The sequence below is a fragment of the Podospora bellae-mahoneyi genome, chromosome 2 (assembly GCF_035222275.1).
Source record: "Podospora bellae-mahoneyi strain CBS 112042 chromosome 2, whole genome shotgun sequence".
Lineage (NCBI taxonomy): Eukaryota > Fungi > Ascomycota > Sordariomycetes > Sordariales > Podosporaceae > Podospora > Podospora bellae-mahoneyi.
This window is the reverse complement of record NC_085881.1, coordinates 3902403-3918563: the sequence shown is the minus strand read 5'-3', so window position 1 is coordinate 3918563 and position 16161 is coordinate 3902403. Positions and strand designations below refer to the sequence as shown.

Sequence of the window (16161 nt, the reverse complement as noted above, 5' to 3'; positions counted from 1 at the left end):
GCCGATTCGACTTTGGGGGCGGCATATCTATCATACACTCGAAAGTGATCCATCTCCAACACATACGCGGAGATGAAGGCAAGCCAGCAGCTATGCTGGCAGTACCTGCCTCTAACACTGTTGTAACACCACCCTACTCTATTTTCGCTGGTTTTGGTTTTTGGTTTTTATCATTTCATCGGTTGGCGGGCGGAAAGCATGGCGTAAAGGAATATCCTCGAATTTTTTTTTTTGTTTTGTCATTGGACTGGTGGACGCCGAACAAGGCGGGTCTACTGCTGGGAGGAGGGGATGGAAATGTGTCTGGGCTGAATGAGGTGGAAACGGAGGGACTTGGTCCTGGTTCCACTCTTTTGTAGGATTATGTGTGTGAGAACAGCGGTTTTGGGCGAGGGGGAGGAGTATCGCATCACAAGGAAGGACAAAAAAGGGAAAGGAAGGCCAAAAAAGAACGGGGAAACATGAGGCTATCGGGGTTCTCTTTGGCACAGTCTTTACGGCCTATTTCCCTACCTTATGTAACTGCCTAGTAGTAGTTGTTAGTTGGCTATCAAATCAAGATGGTTTTTTTCGAGAGGGGTTGTGGTGTGGAACGCATTGCATTTCTGCTCTATGGGTTTGTAGCTGAGCGTCTATACTAGAAAGGTGACTTCCCAACTGGGGCTCTTTACCTACAAGCGCTCCTCCGGCTTGTGATCACTCCAACTCTGAGGCGCCGTCCCCTCGCCCATCTCATTCGGTGCCTGATCAGAGTAATACAGATGCCCAACCGTAAAAGATGTCGTGCAATTCATGCAGTCAACCCTCCCGAGCAAGTACTCCAGCTGCCGATACGAAGCACCAGGCTGCGCCTCGACCAGCATATGGCCCGCCAGGTTCACCCCCACCCACGTCAGCTCCCTCTCCGACACCATGCTCCCCAGCACGCCCTCACCACCAATAGCCACCTTGTTCTCCCCCACGACATTTGTATCAGGGACATAAAACGGCTCCGAGGGGCCTGTCCTGAAAGCCGAGTTTCCCTCCCCACGTCATGTTCTGGATCGCGAGAAGGGAGCCGTTTGATGGCAGGACCATGTCCAGCTGCCCGTGGACGATGATGACGTTTTGGGTCTTGTCGATAACACTCGGCAAAGCGTGGATGATGGACGGTCCGGAGCCGTCCTCTTCGCTGGGTGAAAACCTGGTTCTCACCGCACACCTCCCAAGTGACATTCCTTGGTGCGTGGATGGCGGCTTTTACGTCGCCGCGGTCAAGGTATCTCTTCTCCCCCTCGGGGATGTAATGGATCCCTGCCAGAAACCCGAGAACATCAGACACACGGGGGCAGGAGGCGGTGATGTGGTACATGTCGAAGCAGGGGTTGAGGCGGAGGGCGGCTTCTAGGATCCACCACCAGAGAGAGGTGCATTCCTCTGTAACGGTGCCGTTTTCCGATACTTCTGGGAGGGTGGAGGGCAGGTGGGAAATAGGAGGGTAGACGAGGTGGTTGTCGAGGAGGGAGGAGTAGCCGCACTCGGCGTCAGTAGTCCTGATCTTGTCGAGGAAGGTGTTGTTGAAGGGGAAAAGAGGGCTGTGGTATTCAACGAAGCGGAGCATGGGGATGCTTTGGTAAAGTTGGGTGTTGTCGCCGATGACAGCGTCCCCCAGGTACATGGCGGATAGTTGGTGGTAGGTGGTGTCGTTTGTGTTGAGCATGGCGTTGGCAATGTAAGGGCAGTACATTCCGCTGTTTGGTGTTAGAAGATGTTGCCCTGGCTATAAGGGCCGTGAAATTCGAAGAGGACTTACGCATAGGACTCTCCAGAAATGTACACCTTGTAGCCCTGCATGCCGAAGGTGTCGACGAAATTCTTCCACCACCCTAGAAACTGAGCAGTGAGCTCTTCCTAATTGGTGATGGTTGGAACATCCGTCGAAAACCCTGTGCCAACCGGTTGGTCAACATACACGATGTTGGTTAGGGTGTGCCAGCTCCAAGGGTTCCGCACGGGTTTTAGAGTCCCTGGTGGCCAAAGGAAGGGACGATGTTCTTGTAGAAGACCCTCGAAAGAGGAGCAGCCCGGCTGGAGGAGTTGTTAGTAAAAGCTGAACAATGAAGCGACAAATGATATCAACATACACCACCATTCAGCCAGATCAGAATCTCCTTCTCCGCTGCTTTGTTTGGCGAGGGGAAGAACCAAAAGAAGAGGTTACTTTGCTCATTGGGGAGCCAGCGTACGACTCGCCAACATCAAAGTCGAGATCGGGAATGGCGGTGCCATTGACGGCAAATTCTGTTTACACCGAGTCAATGTCAACGTGGCTCGAATTTCGAACTCGAAGCTCGAAGATAACTCACTCGCGCTGTTGGCGTTCAGAAAATTGTGCTTGGGAAACGGCTTGTCTTGAGGGTCAGGAAACACAGCAGCAGTCGATTTGTCGACCTTGTTGATGTGTTTCGAGATGCCCGGACGCAGGAGAGGACTACCCCTTCCTGTGCGGAGCCCTTCGACTGCCGTAAGGAGGAAGCCCAACACAGGGATGAGGCGCATCTTCGACTCGTTTTTGTTGCCGAGCCTTGCGAAGCTTAAAAAGAAGAGACTTAAGACTTGGGTCGAATTGTAAACTAATTGTGAGACAACGCTGGGGGTGGTACATCTGAAGGGTCAGGGGAAATTAAATAGACGCTACCAGGCCAGGAAACACATGGGAGATGGAAAGATGGGATTGCTAACTGTCTCCATTGCTCCCAGAACTTCCTGGCAGACACACAGCTCTCCTAAAACTCGCCATGTCAAAAAGAAGTAGGCGGAAATGTCTGTTGAGCATTAACAAGGTATCGCTACCGTCATATGAGGCACCGAACAACAGCCCAGGCTGAAGCAGGAAGATCGGAAGGAGCTATTGCTCGAAAGACGGCTTGCAAAACAAAGAACAAGATGACTGATGACCTCCCATCATAAAGTGTTTGATTCTTCAAGGTGTATTGTCTGTCATCTTCTTGGACGGGATTGACCGTTCCAGGTCAACACCTCTGAGCAAGGGGTTGCTGAGAGGTGGTGGATACACTCATACAACAAAAGTGAGACACCGCTTCTCTATTGAAAAGCAATAAGGACCGCAATGTAGAGAGTAGATGTAATTCCTTGGGTCTACGTCTTCTCTGGCAAACCAATGTTATGGAAGGTAGACTTGTCCATCATGCCTTCCCTTCTCAAGAGTATGCGTCCGTATTAGGAAGGTAACAGGTGATATATCAACGCTGATTGGTCAGCATTCAATTCATGAAATCCTAACACCCCCCAACTTCCAACTATAGTCAAGAATATTTGAATACATTTCTATCATCAATAATATCATACAACTACAAGTACACTCTAAAATAGTGGGGGTATGTGTTTTTTATTTCCCTTTCTTCCCTTTACCAGGGGCGTTCGCAGCAGCAGCAGCGGCCTCCTCATCTGCCAGCAAGGCCTGGATATCCTTCTCGGCGAGCCAGCCATGGACAGCATCAATCACCTTACCCAGGGTGTCACCACCCCTGAGCACATCTGGTAGATTGTGGACGTCAAGCCCGGCCCTATGGTCGGTACACCTGTCCTGGCCATAGTTGTAGGTTCTGATTTTATCGCCCCGTGTAAGCTGCGCTGATGACAACACGCTGCTTCTTAGTGCCCTAGCGGCCTCTTCTCTGGCCTCACGCCTTTTCTGTGCAATTCTTGATCGAAGTAACCTCCAGGCATCGGCTCGATTGGTGTGTTGTGAACGAGAATCCTGCATGCTGACGGTGATGCCCGTGGGAATGTGCGTCAACCGAATAGCAGACTCGGTTTTGTTGACGTGCTGTCCTCCTGCTCCGCTGGCTCGCATCTTTTCAGATTTCACCTCGGCCGGGTCGATGTAGAAGTCACTCTCCGGGTTGTCCCAGTCACCATCAGAGGCTGTGGCGTTCTCAGCGAAAGACGGCAGCACCCAGACAGCTACAGCACTCGTATGAGTCCTTCCACTCTTCTCCGTTGCCGGGACACGCTGAACCCGATGCATGCCCGCTTCACCACGGAAGTGGGCATACGCTCCCTCCTCCATCACCTCAAGTACAGCTTCCTGAAGGGCTGTCTCCCCATCACCTCCCTTTTCGCCGGTACTGTCGGCGGCCAAGTACTGTACAACCTTTGTGCGGAAGCCTTTATTGGCGCAATATGCTTGGTACATCTTGAATACCGAGTCGGCAAAGAAGCGACCTTCGGTTCCTCCTGGCCCAGGGACGACTTCAATGAGGCACGGCATGTCGGCAAAGGGATGCTTGGGAGTCAAAGCCACGGACAGATTCCGACTCGACTCAGCCAGCTGCTCATTGGTAGCCGCGAGGTCTTCTTGCGCCATCTCCCGCATTTCAGCATCGTCTGACTTCAAGAGCCCCTCCAGCTCCCGGAGAGAAGTCTTGGCATGCTCAAACTTCTTGAAGGCCTCTGCGATCCTGTGGACTTCGCCTGCACGCTTTGCAATCTTTTCGTCAAAGTTGTCAGCTAGTTGTGCCGTCAATTGATCGTGTTCGGCGGTAAGAAATCTTGCGCGGTCGAGGAGAGCTGGGGGAAGCTTGAAGGAGTCTACTCGCGCTATTAGCAGAAAACCATAACGGCAATCAACGTTACTTTACCTGTGCTAGCCCTCCGTAGAAACTGCTGCGAAAAGCCGATTCGCCTGAGCGATCGCACGCAGCTTCGACACACCCATGGTGCCGCCAACATTGTCGTAGTTTTAAGTTACAGGCATCAGCGCAGAATCTCTCAGGAACCGCCTGCCCAACCAGAGCTGCTGACACTGGACTCAGACGGGCCCTGCAGCTTCTCATCCAATCCTCGAAATTTCCCGGCAGGCAACGCTCTTCTGCCGCTCTTCCCCGCCTTCTGGAAGTGGGTGGGTGGAGTCATACACCCTGGTTCCAAGTGCCCCTCCCCCACCATAATGGGTGGTGAATTGGACACGGCATGATAGGACGACTCAGCGGCGGTCCGGCAGGCGCATTGTGATCTCTTCTGACTTTTTGACTCACCTCTATCGTTTTTCACCTACTTTTTACTTGTTTACCAGCTTCTTTCTTTTCTCAACGCTGTTCGACATCGATACCATGGCCGAAACCGCCAATGCCGTGGCTCTCAATGAGTCTCAAATCCCCGAAGTCCCGGCCGAAGCTGCTGCCCAAGGGTCCAAGCAGACAGTTGACCCCTGGAACGTTCAAGGGGAGGTCGGCGCAGACGGCCAGATCAAGGCAATCAACTACGACAAGCTGATTGAGGAGTTTGGCACCAAGAAGATTGACGAGGAGCTCCTCGCCAGGTTCGAGCGCGTAACGGGGAAGAAGCCACACCATTTTCTCCGCAGAGGCATCGTCTTTTCGCATCGCGACTTCGAGCTTATTCTCGACCGATACGAGCGCAATGAGCCATTCTTTCTGTACACTGGACGTGGGCCCTCGAGCGACTCCATCCATGTTGGACACTGCACGCCCTTTATGTTTACAAAATGTATGGAGATTCAGGAGAACGGCTTGGCGAGCGTGGAAGGTTGACTAACACGGGACCTCACAGGGCTTCAGGATACCTTTGACGTTCCTGTAGGTGGTCTTGTAGGATTTCTTCTGTATAACCAGCTACTGATAAAGATCTTTCTAGCTTGTAATCATGTTGACGGACGACGAAAAATACCTGTTCTCGGAGAAGCGCACAATTGAGGAAGTTCAAGGGTACTGCGACAGCAATATTCGGGACATTATCAGCATGGGCTTTGACCCAAACAAGACATTCATTTTCTCTGATGTACGGATATCCCAGGCCTCTGTTGCCTACGTGGTCTAACAAACTACCAGTACGACTACGTTGGCGGCGCATTCTATCGCCAAATCACGCGGTTAGCGAAGCACATCACGCTCAACCAAGCGCGTGCCATTTTCGGCTTCAACGACTCCTCCAACATTGGCAAGATTCACTTTGGAAGTATTCAGGGTGCTGCTGCCTTTGCCAACAGCTTCCCTCACATTTTCGGTGAGGACGAAAAGAAGACCGTCGGCATCCCATGCTTGATGTGAGGACCTTCTTTCAACTCGGTGTGATATCGATCTAACGCATTCCCCAGTCCATGTGCCGTTGATCAGGACCCATATTTCAGAGGTTTGTGATATCCAGTGTTCCATGATCAAGAGTAAATATTTAATTAAGCGTTACAGCGACCCGTGATGTTGCCGCCAGACTTACCTACCAGGGGGTGCGGTTTGCGAAGCCGTCCCTGATCCATTCTTTGTTCTTGCCAGCCCTCCAGGGGCCAGGCACGAAGATGGTGAGTGTGTTTTACTCTGAATACGTCTCGTTATTGCTCACACAATGTAGTCTGCCTCGATTGATTCCAGCGCCATCTTCATGACCGACACTCCCAACCAGATCAAGAACAAGGTTAACAAATACGCCTTCAGTGGTGGCAAGGTGTCCGTCGAGGAGCACCGCGCAGTGGGAGGTGACACAGACGTAGACGTTGCCTACCAGTACCTCCGCTTCTTCCTCGAGGATGACGAAGAACTTGAGAAGATCCGGGTCGCCTACTCTAAGGGTGAGCTCCTCACGGGTGAGCTCAAGGCGCTTTGCATCAAGGAGCTCCAGACTTTCGTCGCGGCGTTCCAGGAGAGGAGAGCCAAGGTCGACGATGCAGCTGTCAAGGAATTCACCGACATCAGACCTCTCACCTGGATGGGCAACCCCAAAGTACCCAAGGCCGATATTGTGGTACCAAAGCTAGAAGGTGCTGAGGGTGCCGAGGGCGGTGATGGGAAACTCACAAAGAACCAATTGAAGAAGCTGGAAAAGCAGAGACAGATAGAGGCGAAGAAGGCCCAGAAGGCCAAGGAGAAGGAGGGTTCTGCCGCTGCTTAGCCTGTGATTCCTTTCAGTTGTTCTTTGCTGGGCGAAAATAGAAGTTATTCCCAAAGTGTCGTATCTTTATGGTTCGAGTGAGTCACACCATGGTGGATAACGATGGTATGGAGGAGTTGTTGTGGTGGTGTTATGCGCCCTTGGGGATAATACTTGCAGCAAAGGTAGCAGTTGGGTGGGGAGGACCGGTCATTGATAGGGCGTGGAGATGTGAGCTTCCTATACGGGGTAGCTCTGCGGGTACGATGTTTTTTTTGTTCTTCTCTCCAGTTGGATATATTTACAGCATTTTCAGCCTTGGAGTATGGTCGAGTCACTTGTCTATTTCATTTAATCAACCCCCACCCCTTGCGTATACTGACTCATCCATCTCTCCTTTCCACTACCTACCCTTTTGAACAACCTCACACTAACAACACCGCCAACAACAACAACAACACCCTTACGATACCACACCTCTTCAACAACCCACTTTTTTCATCACCCGCCACTTGTCTTCAACCACCTCACCCATCATCACCCAAAATGTCCTCCTACCACCTCCACATCACCAACAAAAACTACTCCTCCTGGTCCCTCCGCCCCTGGCTCCTGATGAAGGAGCTCTCCCTCCCCTTCGAGGAGCACCTCCACCCGCTGGCCCCCGGCTCCGGCTACCGCCAGCCCCAGTGGAAGTCTTTCTCCCCCGTCTGCCACGTCCCCTGCTTGCACTACCACCACCCCCCTTCCGGCTCCTCTGATCCAATCATCCTGTGGGAATCCCTCGCCATCGTCGAGTTCCTCCACGAGCAGTTCCCCAACAGCAGAATCTACCCCGACTCCCTACCCGCACGCGCCTGGGCACGGTCAGCAGTGGCGGAGATGCACGCCGGGTTTGGGAGCATAAGGCAGGAGATGGGGATGAATGTTTCCATTCGGGTGGAGCTGTCAGACGAGGCGTTTAACGAGGGGTTGGTGAAGGACCTGAGGAGGATCAACGAGGTTTGGGAGGAAGGGCTAGCAAAGTTTGGTGGGCCTTTCCTTGCGGGAGGGGAGTTTGGGGCGGTGGATGCTTTTTTCGCGCCGGTGGTATTGCGGCTTGGGAGTTACTTGGGGGCGGCGGAAAGGTTCCTGGGGGAGAGGGCGAAGGGGTATATGGAGAGGATCAATGGGCTGGAGGGCGTGAGGGAGTGGGTTGCTGCTGGGGTGAAGGAGAAGGAGAGGCATGAGGCGCATGAGGTGGAGAGCTTGGAGGGGCCGGGGAGGAAGCTGGTGAGGGATTTGAGGGAAGAGGAGCAAAGTTCGGGGCGAGCGTGATGGAGATGAGCTTCTAACTCTTTTGTTCAACCAGCAACATTGCTGTCACCACAGTAAAAAGAAGTCCATTGCATTGATTGACCATCAAACCATTATAACGATCTCATTTTTTTGACCTGAGCTATGATGTGTCCAGGACCAAAACCACACTTTCCCTGCCAGCCAAGTCTCAATTGCGTATATCTAAGCCAGCAACATTTGCTCAATCTTGACACTCGACAAACACCGCGACAGGTCGGCGCACATTGGATGGAGCAATCGGCTGTCTAAAACCACTCATCAGTGTAACGACGCCGCCTTCGTTGAAGGAGGAGGAGTCGATAAGCGGACCAGTTGACGGGCCGTAACTGTTTGCTTCCATGTACCTGTGCTGGCCATCATAGAAGACGGCACCTTTTGCCCATTCTTCCGTTTCGTACGTACAGTACTGGGACTGTGGAGACAGGGATGATGATGACGAGCCATCCTCCTCGCTCATTGTACTATGATCGAGACGCCGGCGATATTTGGCTGCTCCACGCCCGCGGTCAATCAGCCAGATGTATGGAGTCTCCGTATATCGGTCTCCATCAAAGTAACACATCCGTATCAGTTGAGGCACGAAGTTGGGGGTCTTTGCGACCCCGATAGTTGTGGACTCGCCCTCAAGTTCATCCTCATGATTGAAGGGCCATTTCGAACGAGTATTATTTCATCTGGGATCAAAATCAATGGCGATATTCCTAGGCCAGAGCCGACAACCACCCGAAGCTCCAGGGACAATTGCTGACTGAGCAGGAGATAAACATATGAAGAGACGCCATCGCCCCAAAGGCGACCCTGAAAATGGAATGTCTATCCAAAGCAAGTCTCATGATGCCCGGACAATGAGCGGAGCGGTGGGTTTGTTACTCCGCGGTGTTGAATCCACGTTGTCGTTCGTCATATTGTATCATCGGAGCCGTGGAACCGGAAGGATAATGGCCCTTGTAGATTTCTCTGACCTGCTGTTCAGGGGACTTCAAAGGACGGCCCGCTTTTCTGTGTAAGCGTATCTCCTCCAAAATATCAGCCTCAACCCCGACTTTCCATACTCTGATCGCTATCCGCCTAGATTCGGCACTTGCTCCCCCCACAGTCCAGCGTCCACATGTATGCCGACATGTTCCTACTCCACGAATAGGAGTTCGATGTTGTGGTAGTTCGAGGGGCGCAGAGTCTATAATGCCCATACACATTACCTCTGGGCTTATCGTAGAGCCCTGAGATATCGAGGTTGGAATCGCCGTGATGTAAAATCACTTTGTCCCTGGTTGTTAGCTCTTTGACAGCGTCCTGATGGTGGAGAGAGAAGCGGTGTACCGCCGGAGAATCCGGTCGAATGGCCATCTCCCATATTTTTTCTTGTAGCTTACATGGAAGACAGGGGAAGTGAGGGAAGGTCGATGGACGTGTTTGTTGCAATGGGAATGGTGCTGTTGTCGTGCATGATGAGTCGGCTGATAGGAAGTTGAAGTACTAGCCAGTGACAGGTAAGGTAAGTCGACGGTGGTTGATTTGGCCGCCTTCTTCCCAGTTTGAAATTGATGAGAGAAATAAACATTAACTCAGTGAAGTGCGGGGGCATGACCTGGGCTGTGGCTTGATGGTTCTGGAAGGGACGAGACCTGAGAAACTTAAAAGCACATCCATTGAATGTGAGTTGAACCTTAGTCTCACACCAAGAGAAGCTACCGAGGATTGTTGCAAGCCCATTGTACGGAAAGCCGGTCCACGCTGGCTGCTTAAAAACAGCATTCCCGGAAGACCACGCTTAAAGCAGCCCCCAAGTATTGCCACTCAGGAGTTCTTCGCGTGCTTGGAAACTTCCTCCAACTCAACCTTGCCGCAGTCCTGATTATGATTTGCCCTGTTGTTGGCTATCTTTCTTGGTGGAACCGCAGAACCCTGACAGGGACGTACAAACCGTTACAGCCTTGCCTTTTCCTTCACCACCAACCCTCCACCCGCCACATCAAACTCCCTTCCCTTCTTCCAACCCAGCCACTCTTCCAAGAGTTCCTCGCCACCCTCCCCAGGCGCCAGAGGCTCCCCTCTGTACCCATCTCCTTTCACTCCCTCCCCTTGTCCATGCGTGACAGCATCTCCATCCTTTCCTTTCACCACCCCCAAAAGTGGCGTCTCCCTCAACGTGACCATCGGTCTCTGATCGCCCCCCCTCTTCTCCTTTTCCCTCTCCAACTCACCATACTCCAACACCGGCGTACAACACGCATCCGTCCCCTCAAACACCCTCTCCCACTCCTCCCTCGTCCTCTCCTTGAATCTCCTCTCCAACAAACCCCTAAACTCCCCCCAATTACCCCTATCATACCTCCTCTCCTCCCAACCTTGCCCCTCCAGCCCCAACCCCCTGATCAAATCCCCAAAAAACTGCGGCTCCAGCGCCCCAACTGCCATCCACCTCCCGTCTCTTGTCTCGTAGCAGTCATAATAAGGGCATCCACTATCCAACAAGTTCTCCCCCCTCGGCAGCGACCCAGTCATGGTGTGCAGCGCGAACCGCGGGAAAGTAGCCAGATACGACGCCCCGTCGACCATATTCGCCTCCACGACCTGTCCCTTCCCCGTAGTGGCCCTCGACAGCAACGCGAGGAGTATCCCCTGGAACAGCGTGGCTCCCCCGCCAGCAAAATCACCCAGAATGTTGACCGGTGGTGTTGGCGGACTGTTCTTCCTTCCTAGCAAAGATAACGACCCTGAAACAGCGAGGTAGTTGATGTCATGGCCTGCCATTTTGGCCCATTTCCCATCGCGGCGGAAGCCGGTCATGCGGGCGTAGATTAATCTTGGATTTAGAGAGCATAAGACGGAAGGGCCTAGGCCGAGCTTTTCCAGGACACCGGGGCGGAACGGGTCAATGAGGATGTCAGCTTTTGCTGCTAGGGACTTGACGAGTTCGATGCCGAGGGGGGACTTGAGATCCACGGCGATGGACTTTTTGCGACGGGTTAGGAGGTCAGGGGTTGGTAATGGAGAGGGCGAGGAAGAGGGCCTGTCGATGCGGAGGATCGAGGCGCCTGAGTCGGAGAGAAGTAGGCCGGCAAAGGGACCTGAGATGGGTGTTAGTTCATCTGTTGTCGAGAATTGGGGGGGCGGGGGGCGGGTGTGGGAGAACATACCTGGAGCCAGGCCGGCGAATTCAAGCACCTTGATGCCTTGGAGAGGAGGCGGCCCTACCATCTTGAAGTTGCGATTAGGAACCAAAGAGAAAATAATGAATTACTGAATTCTATAGAGTACATGTATATAATCGAGAAATATAGATACAAAGAAGGAAATCCGCTGATACCTATGTCCAGTTTAAAGACCTTGAAAGGAACCAACATGCCTCATTATCCCTGTCACATTCAAACAATGTTACCGAGGCTCCAGCAGCTGACGGGGCTGTTTCTGGGGTAGATCGCGGGGGTGGGTTTGCGGGGTACTTTCCCCAAGCAGCACCTCTCTCCACCAGCGCTGCAGGGGTCAGATATTCTTACTGACCCCCTTCTCAACAGCGTCCAGAATGTTGACCAACTCTTCCCAGACCTGTTTCTGGGCTCTCTTGCCCTCATCTGACATCACAAACGAACTGGGCTGAGCCACCTTGGCGGCATCCATATACTTGCCATGGGTCTCTCGTCCTCCAGCGGCAGCAGCCAGCAATGTTCTCGATCCTTGCTCAGATGATCGTGCAAAGATGAGCGAGAGGAATCCAATGAAGAGGTTGACGATGAGAGGGACCTTATTAAACAATCCAGACCTGCACAACCCTGGGTTGACACTGTTGACAATAACCTTGCTGTTCCCCGCTGGAGAAGAGGCGTCCAGTCTGTTGGCGAGCTCTCGAGCCAGCAATAGGTCGAGAAGCTTACTAGTGCTGTAGTTCTCATACGGATCAAAGTCGCCATTTCGGAAGCATCCAAATATGTTGGGCTCAAGGCGCTCCTTGAATGTAGTCTGCATCGCCGGTCAGTTCTTGTCACAAAGCATACGTATAGACAGATGCAAGTCTTACCAAAAAGTGAGCCTCACTGGAAACGACTGTCACCACAGCCTTGTCCGCTTGCTGCTCGGCCGTCTGCTTCAGCAACGGCATCAACATAAATGCCACCAAAAATGTCGAGATGACATTGGTCAAGATTGTACTCTCATAACCACCACCTTCTTCGGGCGTCTGTAGCTCCTTGGCCATGATGCCTGCATTGAGCAGGAGAACATCCAGTCTGTCCAATACCGTGTTGGCCTTGACGCAGAAGGACTTGACGCTGTCAAAAGAGCAGAGATCAAGTGGCCATACCTCAACTGTGCCAGGGTAATTGGCGCGCTGTATGTCATTTCTGGCTTGCTGACCGCTGTCAGCGTTGCGGCAGGCAATAATCACTCTCGCTCCGAGCCGGGCGAAGTGGCGGACAGCCTCGAGACCAAGGCCGCCATTGCCTCCGGTGACAATAACGGTCTTGTTGGTGTAGTCCGTATCAGGGATGGGAATGGGGAGACATTGGTGGAGTAAGAAGCGTGCGAAGAAGGATGGGGGTCTTTCATGTGTCAATCTCACGCCTCGAATGGTATCACCAAATCAGGGATCACTTACACGTATGGCATGCGCATAAGCGACGATACCAGGTCAAAGACCATGTTGCCGGTTTTCTGTCTTTAACAAATAACTCAACTGCCCTTGATGGATGAAACTCAGTATGAAATCTCTCTCGAAGCTGTTGACAAAACGTAATTCGGTGCCAGAAACTGAAAAACCAAGGCCAATTCATTGCGTCCCAGTCCGGTCAATTCACCCCCTGTCGACCAATCACAAGCCAAGTAATCCCCTACCGGTCGCTACCCATCAAGGTACTTTGGCCTGATCAAACCCTAACCCTTAAGCCTCTTTTTACCGAGAGAAACCGCTTACATCATGGGTTGCCGTCGGCTCGCCATCCAAAAAATGTCCCAGCACTGATACCCGGCGCAAGCGCATATCACTCCAGTAGCAGCCTCCCAGCAGCAGCACAACCACACCAAACACAGCCAACATGTTTGCCAGAACGATCCTCTCGAGGGTATGCCCCCTTTGGCCTCCTATTCATGCCCCAAAATACTAACAACTCTGCCAAAAAAGCAACTCCTCCGCCCGGCCTTTGCCGCCCCAGCAGCAGCCCGCACCTCCTTCCTCACCTCGATACAAGCCCGTTTCCTCTCGGACCAGACAAGACAAGCGATCGATAAGGCCGTCTCCTCGGCGCCCGTGGTCCTCTTCATGAAGGGCACCCCCGAGACGCCCCAGTGCGGCTTCTCGAGGGCGTCGATCCAGGTGCTGGGCATGCAGGGGGTGGACCCGGCCAAGTTTGCGGCGTTTAACGTTTTGGAGGACAATGAGCTGAGGCAGGGTAGGTTTTTCATCCATTTTCAAAAAGGTGAATCCAGAAAGTCGGGGGAGAGGATGCTGAACAAAAATTGGGTGAAATAAAATAGGAATCAAGGAGTACAGCGACTGGCCCACCATTCCCCAGCTCTACATCGACAAGGAGTTCGTCGGCGGCTGCGACATAATCGTTTCCATGCACCAGAGCGGCGAGCTGGCGAAGCTGCTGGAGGAGAAGAAGGTTTTGGCTGTGGAAGCTGAGGCTGCTGAGGAGGAGGCCAAGAAGGAGTGAACACTGTCACGATTACAAAGCAAAGCAGAAAGAAAGAAAAAAGGAGAAAAAGACATGTATGAATACCCTAGACTGTACTATATCTCCCTTTCGAAATACTCCAGCATCTAGGTCTCTCGCCCCAAGTGTGTAGTGTATCATTTCTAAGCAGGATAAGCACCCCCATCACCCCTCATGTCACTACCCGCCGACCAAACTCCCCTGTTCTCCTCTACACTATCCACCGTCCACCGAATAATCTGCCCACGCCCAAACAGCGACCTAGACTGCCACTTGTCCCCCGGCGTCGCCCTGACGACGGTAACCTGATGTCCCAGCTCCTCCAAGCCCCTGATCGTCTCCTCGGGCATCCCCTCCTCAACATACACCCGCATATCATACACCTTTCCATTCTCGGGCATCCCCGCCCCGATACAAACCCTCGGCGCATCCAACGCCTGCTGGGGGCTCAGTCCCCCAACAATCTGCCCCAGCAGCGTCTGGACATGTCCCTGCGGCTGCATGAACCCGCCCATGACTCCAAAAACACTGTGCAAGCTCCTATCGTTGATGTTGGTCACCAAACCGGGAATAATGGTATGATACGGCCTCTTCCTCGGAGCAAGAACGTTGGGATGCTTGGGATCGAGAGAAAAGTTCGCGCCCCGGTTTTGGAGGGTGAAACCACACCCGGCGGGGATGATGCCCGTGCCGAAACCGCCGTAGTTGGAGTTGATAAAGGAGATTGCGTTGCCTTCGCTGTCGGAGACGGCAAAGTAAACCGTGTCTGAGGATCGGAGGGCGGGAGAGCCATGGGGGATGAGCTCGGGTGTGGACTTGGTGGGCGAGAATAATTTGGCTCTTTCGGAGAGGTACTCTGGAGACAACAGACCAGCGGTGGGGACATCGCTGACGTTGGGGTCGGCAAGGAACCAGTTTGCGTCGGAGAAGGCGATGCGGAGAGATTCAATGATGGCGTGGAGGTACGGGGCGGTGTTGTGGTCTTTTTCTGTCCAGGTTGGGATCTTACCCGAGAGTTCGAGTTGTTGGAGAATTCCCAAGGCCATGAGGGCGACGATGCCTTGGCCGTTGGGGGGGTGTTCCCATACTTCTACACCGGCGTTTTCTGCCTTGCCGGCGCCTTGGCCGGTGAACTTGAGGGAGATGGGCTCGACGGCCTCGGAGCCGGTGGTGAGATGGTGCTCCAGGTCTTCCAGGGTGAGGTGGCCACCGAGGGAGGTGGTGACTTTGACGATTTCTTCTGCAATACGGCCAGTATAGAACCCCTTTTTGCCTTCTGTGGCGAGGGCACGAAATGTTTTGGCCAGGTTGGGAAGCTTGATGATGTCCCCTGCTTTGGGAGCTCTGACACCATCAGGGGCGTTTGGATCAGCCTTTAACATCTCCCTAAAGTTGGGAGAGGCATCTCGAAGCGATTGCTCTCCTTGAGCCCACTACACCGCCCACTTGTCAGCACCAACTCTGCCACGCTCGGATATATCCAGAGAAAAAACTCACAATGGTAGCCGTCTGCTCATGAACCGGGAACCCCTCCTCCCCCAGCTGTATCGCCGGCCCCAAAATCTCCTCCAAACTCAGCTTTCCACTCCCAAACCTCTCAACAGTATCAACCCACCCCGCCGCCGCCCCAGGCACAGTAACAGCATGGACACTACTCATCGGAATCTTCCCCTCCTCATCCGCTCCACCCAACCCCAAACTCCCTCTGATTGTCTCAAGCGTGCATTTCCCGCCTGCCCTCCCCGAGCCGTTCAGCGCCGACACCTTTTTCGTTTTGGCGTCATAAAACAGACAAAACATATCCCCTCCAATGCCCGTCTGGCATGGCTCGGTCATGTTAATCCCCGCAGCGACCGCCACAGCAGCATCCTATCCAACAATCAGCTATTCAGCCCATAGATAAAAACTGGTAAACGAGAAACAAAACATACAGCAGCATTCCCCCCCTTTCTCAAAATCTCCAACCCGCACCTCGCCGCCAAAGGCTGAGAGCAAGCAACAATCCCCTTGGTGCTATGAACCACACTGCGCCGGGAAGGCCAAGGCATGAACTGATGCCCACCCTTGGAAGGAAAAACCGACGCTGTGGTAAGAACCATGTTTGTTGCTGTCGAAAGACTCGTCAAAAAACGTACGTGGTGTTGTAGTTGGGAACGATAGATTCTGATGTTGGACTGTTCACATACCCCCAAACCACCCCGTTCCCGAGGCGCCAAACAAGCTTTATTTTATATGCATATCAACCCCCGCCCCCCGCCTCTCTCCCAGTCATCGGGGCAACCCGCGA

The 16161-nt window shown here is 53.1% G+C and overlaps 10 protein-coding genes across 10 annotated transcripts; 3 read left to right on the top strand and 7 right to left on the bottom strand.

Moving 5' to 3' along the window:
* Positions 1–671: 671 nt before the first annotated feature.
* QC761_0043100 (uncharacterized protein) lies at positions 672–1833 on the bottom strand (the record flags this gene model as incomplete). Its single annotated transcript, XM_062872381.1, has 4 exons — positions 672–1005; positions 1031–1164; positions 1202–1730; positions 1793–1833. The coding sequence occupies 4 exons, from the start codon at positions 1831–1833 to the stop codon at positions 672–674; spliced, it is 1038 nt and encodes a 345-aa protein (XP_062735444.1).
* A 164-nt stretch (positions 1834–1997) lies between these two features.
* Positions 1998–3100, bottom strand: QC761_0043090 (uncharacterized protein; the record flags this gene model as incomplete). Its single annotated transcript, XM_062872380.1, has 4 exons — positions 3060–3100; positions 2346–2983; positions 2226–2280; positions 1998–2067 (listed from the first exon to the last, which is right to left on the bottom strand). Exons 2-4 carry the CDS (start codon positions 2536–2538, stop codon positions 1998–2000), a joined length of 318 nt encoding a protein of 105 aa, XP_062735443.1. The 5' UTR covers positions 2539–2983; positions 3060–3100.
* Positions 3101–3348: 248 nt separating this feature from the next.
* Positions 3349–4819, bottom strand: MRF1 (Peptide chain release factor 1, mitochondrial). The gene is made up of 2 exons (XM_062876810.1): positions 4644–4819; positions 3349–4593 (listed from the first exon to the last, which is right to left on the bottom strand). The coding sequence occupies exons 1-2, from the start codon at positions 4732–4734 to the stop codon at positions 3389–3391; spliced, it is 1296 nt and encodes a 431-aa protein (XP_062735442.1). The 5' UTR covers positions 4735–4819; the 3' UTR covers positions 3349–3388.
* Positions 3354–6906, top strand: WRS1 (tryptophan--tRNA ligase; the record flags this gene model as incomplete). Its single annotated transcript, XM_062876809.1, has 7 exons — positions 3354–5511; positions 5575–5600; positions 5659–5802; positions 5853–6067; positions 6119–6153; positions 6210–6319; positions 6370–6906. The coding sequence occupies exons 1-7, from the start codon at positions 5115–5117 to the stop codon at positions 6904–6906; spliced, it is 1464 nt and encodes a 487-aa protein (XP_062735441.1). The 5' UTR covers positions 3354–5114.
* A 525-nt stretch (positions 6907–7431) lies between these two features.
* On the top strand, positions 7432–8202 carry QC761_210720 (uncharacterized protein; the record flags this gene model as incomplete). Its single annotated transcript, XM_062876808.1, has 1 exon — positions 7432–8202. One exon carries the CDS (start codon positions 7432–7434, stop codon positions 8200–8202), a length of 771 nt encoding a protein of 256 aa, XP_062735440.1.
* Positions 8203–9291: 1089 nt separating this feature from the next.
* On the bottom strand, positions 9292–9808 carry QC761_210710 (uncharacterized protein; the record flags this gene model as incomplete). The annotated part of the gene is made up of 2 exons (XM_062876807.1): positions 9292–9424; positions 9597–9808. The coding sequence occupies 2 exons, from the start codon at positions 9806–9808 to the stop codon at positions 9292–9294; spliced, it is 345 nt and encodes a 114-aa protein (XP_062735439.1).
* A 341-nt stretch (positions 9809–10149) lies between these two features.
* On the bottom strand, positions 10150–11424 carry QC761_210700 (uncharacterized protein; the record flags this gene model as incomplete). The annotated part of the gene is made up of 2 exons (XM_062876806.1): positions 10150–11294; positions 11364–11424. 2 exons carry the CDS (start codon positions 11422–11424, stop codon positions 10150–10152), a joined length of 1206 nt encoding a protein of 401 aa, XP_062735438.1.
* A 285-nt stretch (positions 11425–11709) lies between these two features.
* On the bottom strand, positions 11710–12861 carry QC761_210690 (uncharacterized protein; the record flags this gene model as incomplete). Its single annotated transcript, XM_062876805.1, has 3 exons — positions 11710–12183; positions 12242–12761; positions 12818–12861. 3 exons carry the CDS (start codon positions 12859–12861, stop codon positions 11710–11712), a joined length of 1038 nt encoding a protein of 345 aa, XP_062735437.1.
* A 317-nt stretch (positions 12862–13178) lies between these two features.
* Positions 13179–13914, top strand: GRX5 (monothiol glutaredoxin grx5). Its single transcript, XM_062876804.1, has 3 exons — positions 13179–13280; positions 13340–13607; positions 13693–13914. Exons 1-3 carry the CDS (start codon positions 13254–13256, stop codon positions 13872–13874), a joined length of 477 nt encoding a protein of 158 aa, XP_062735436.1. The 5' UTR covers positions 13179–13253; the 3' UTR covers positions 13875–13914.
* A 103-nt stretch (positions 13915–14017) lies between these two features.
* Positions 14018–15973, bottom strand: QC761_210670 (uncharacterized protein; the record flags this gene model as incomplete). Its single annotated transcript, XM_062876803.1, has 3 exons — positions 14018–15307; positions 15372–15743; positions 15806–15973. The coding sequence occupies 3 exons, from the start codon at positions 15971–15973 to the stop codon at positions 14018–14020; spliced, it is 1830 nt and encodes a 609-aa protein (XP_062735435.1).
* Positions 15974–16161: the final 188 nt, after the last annotated feature.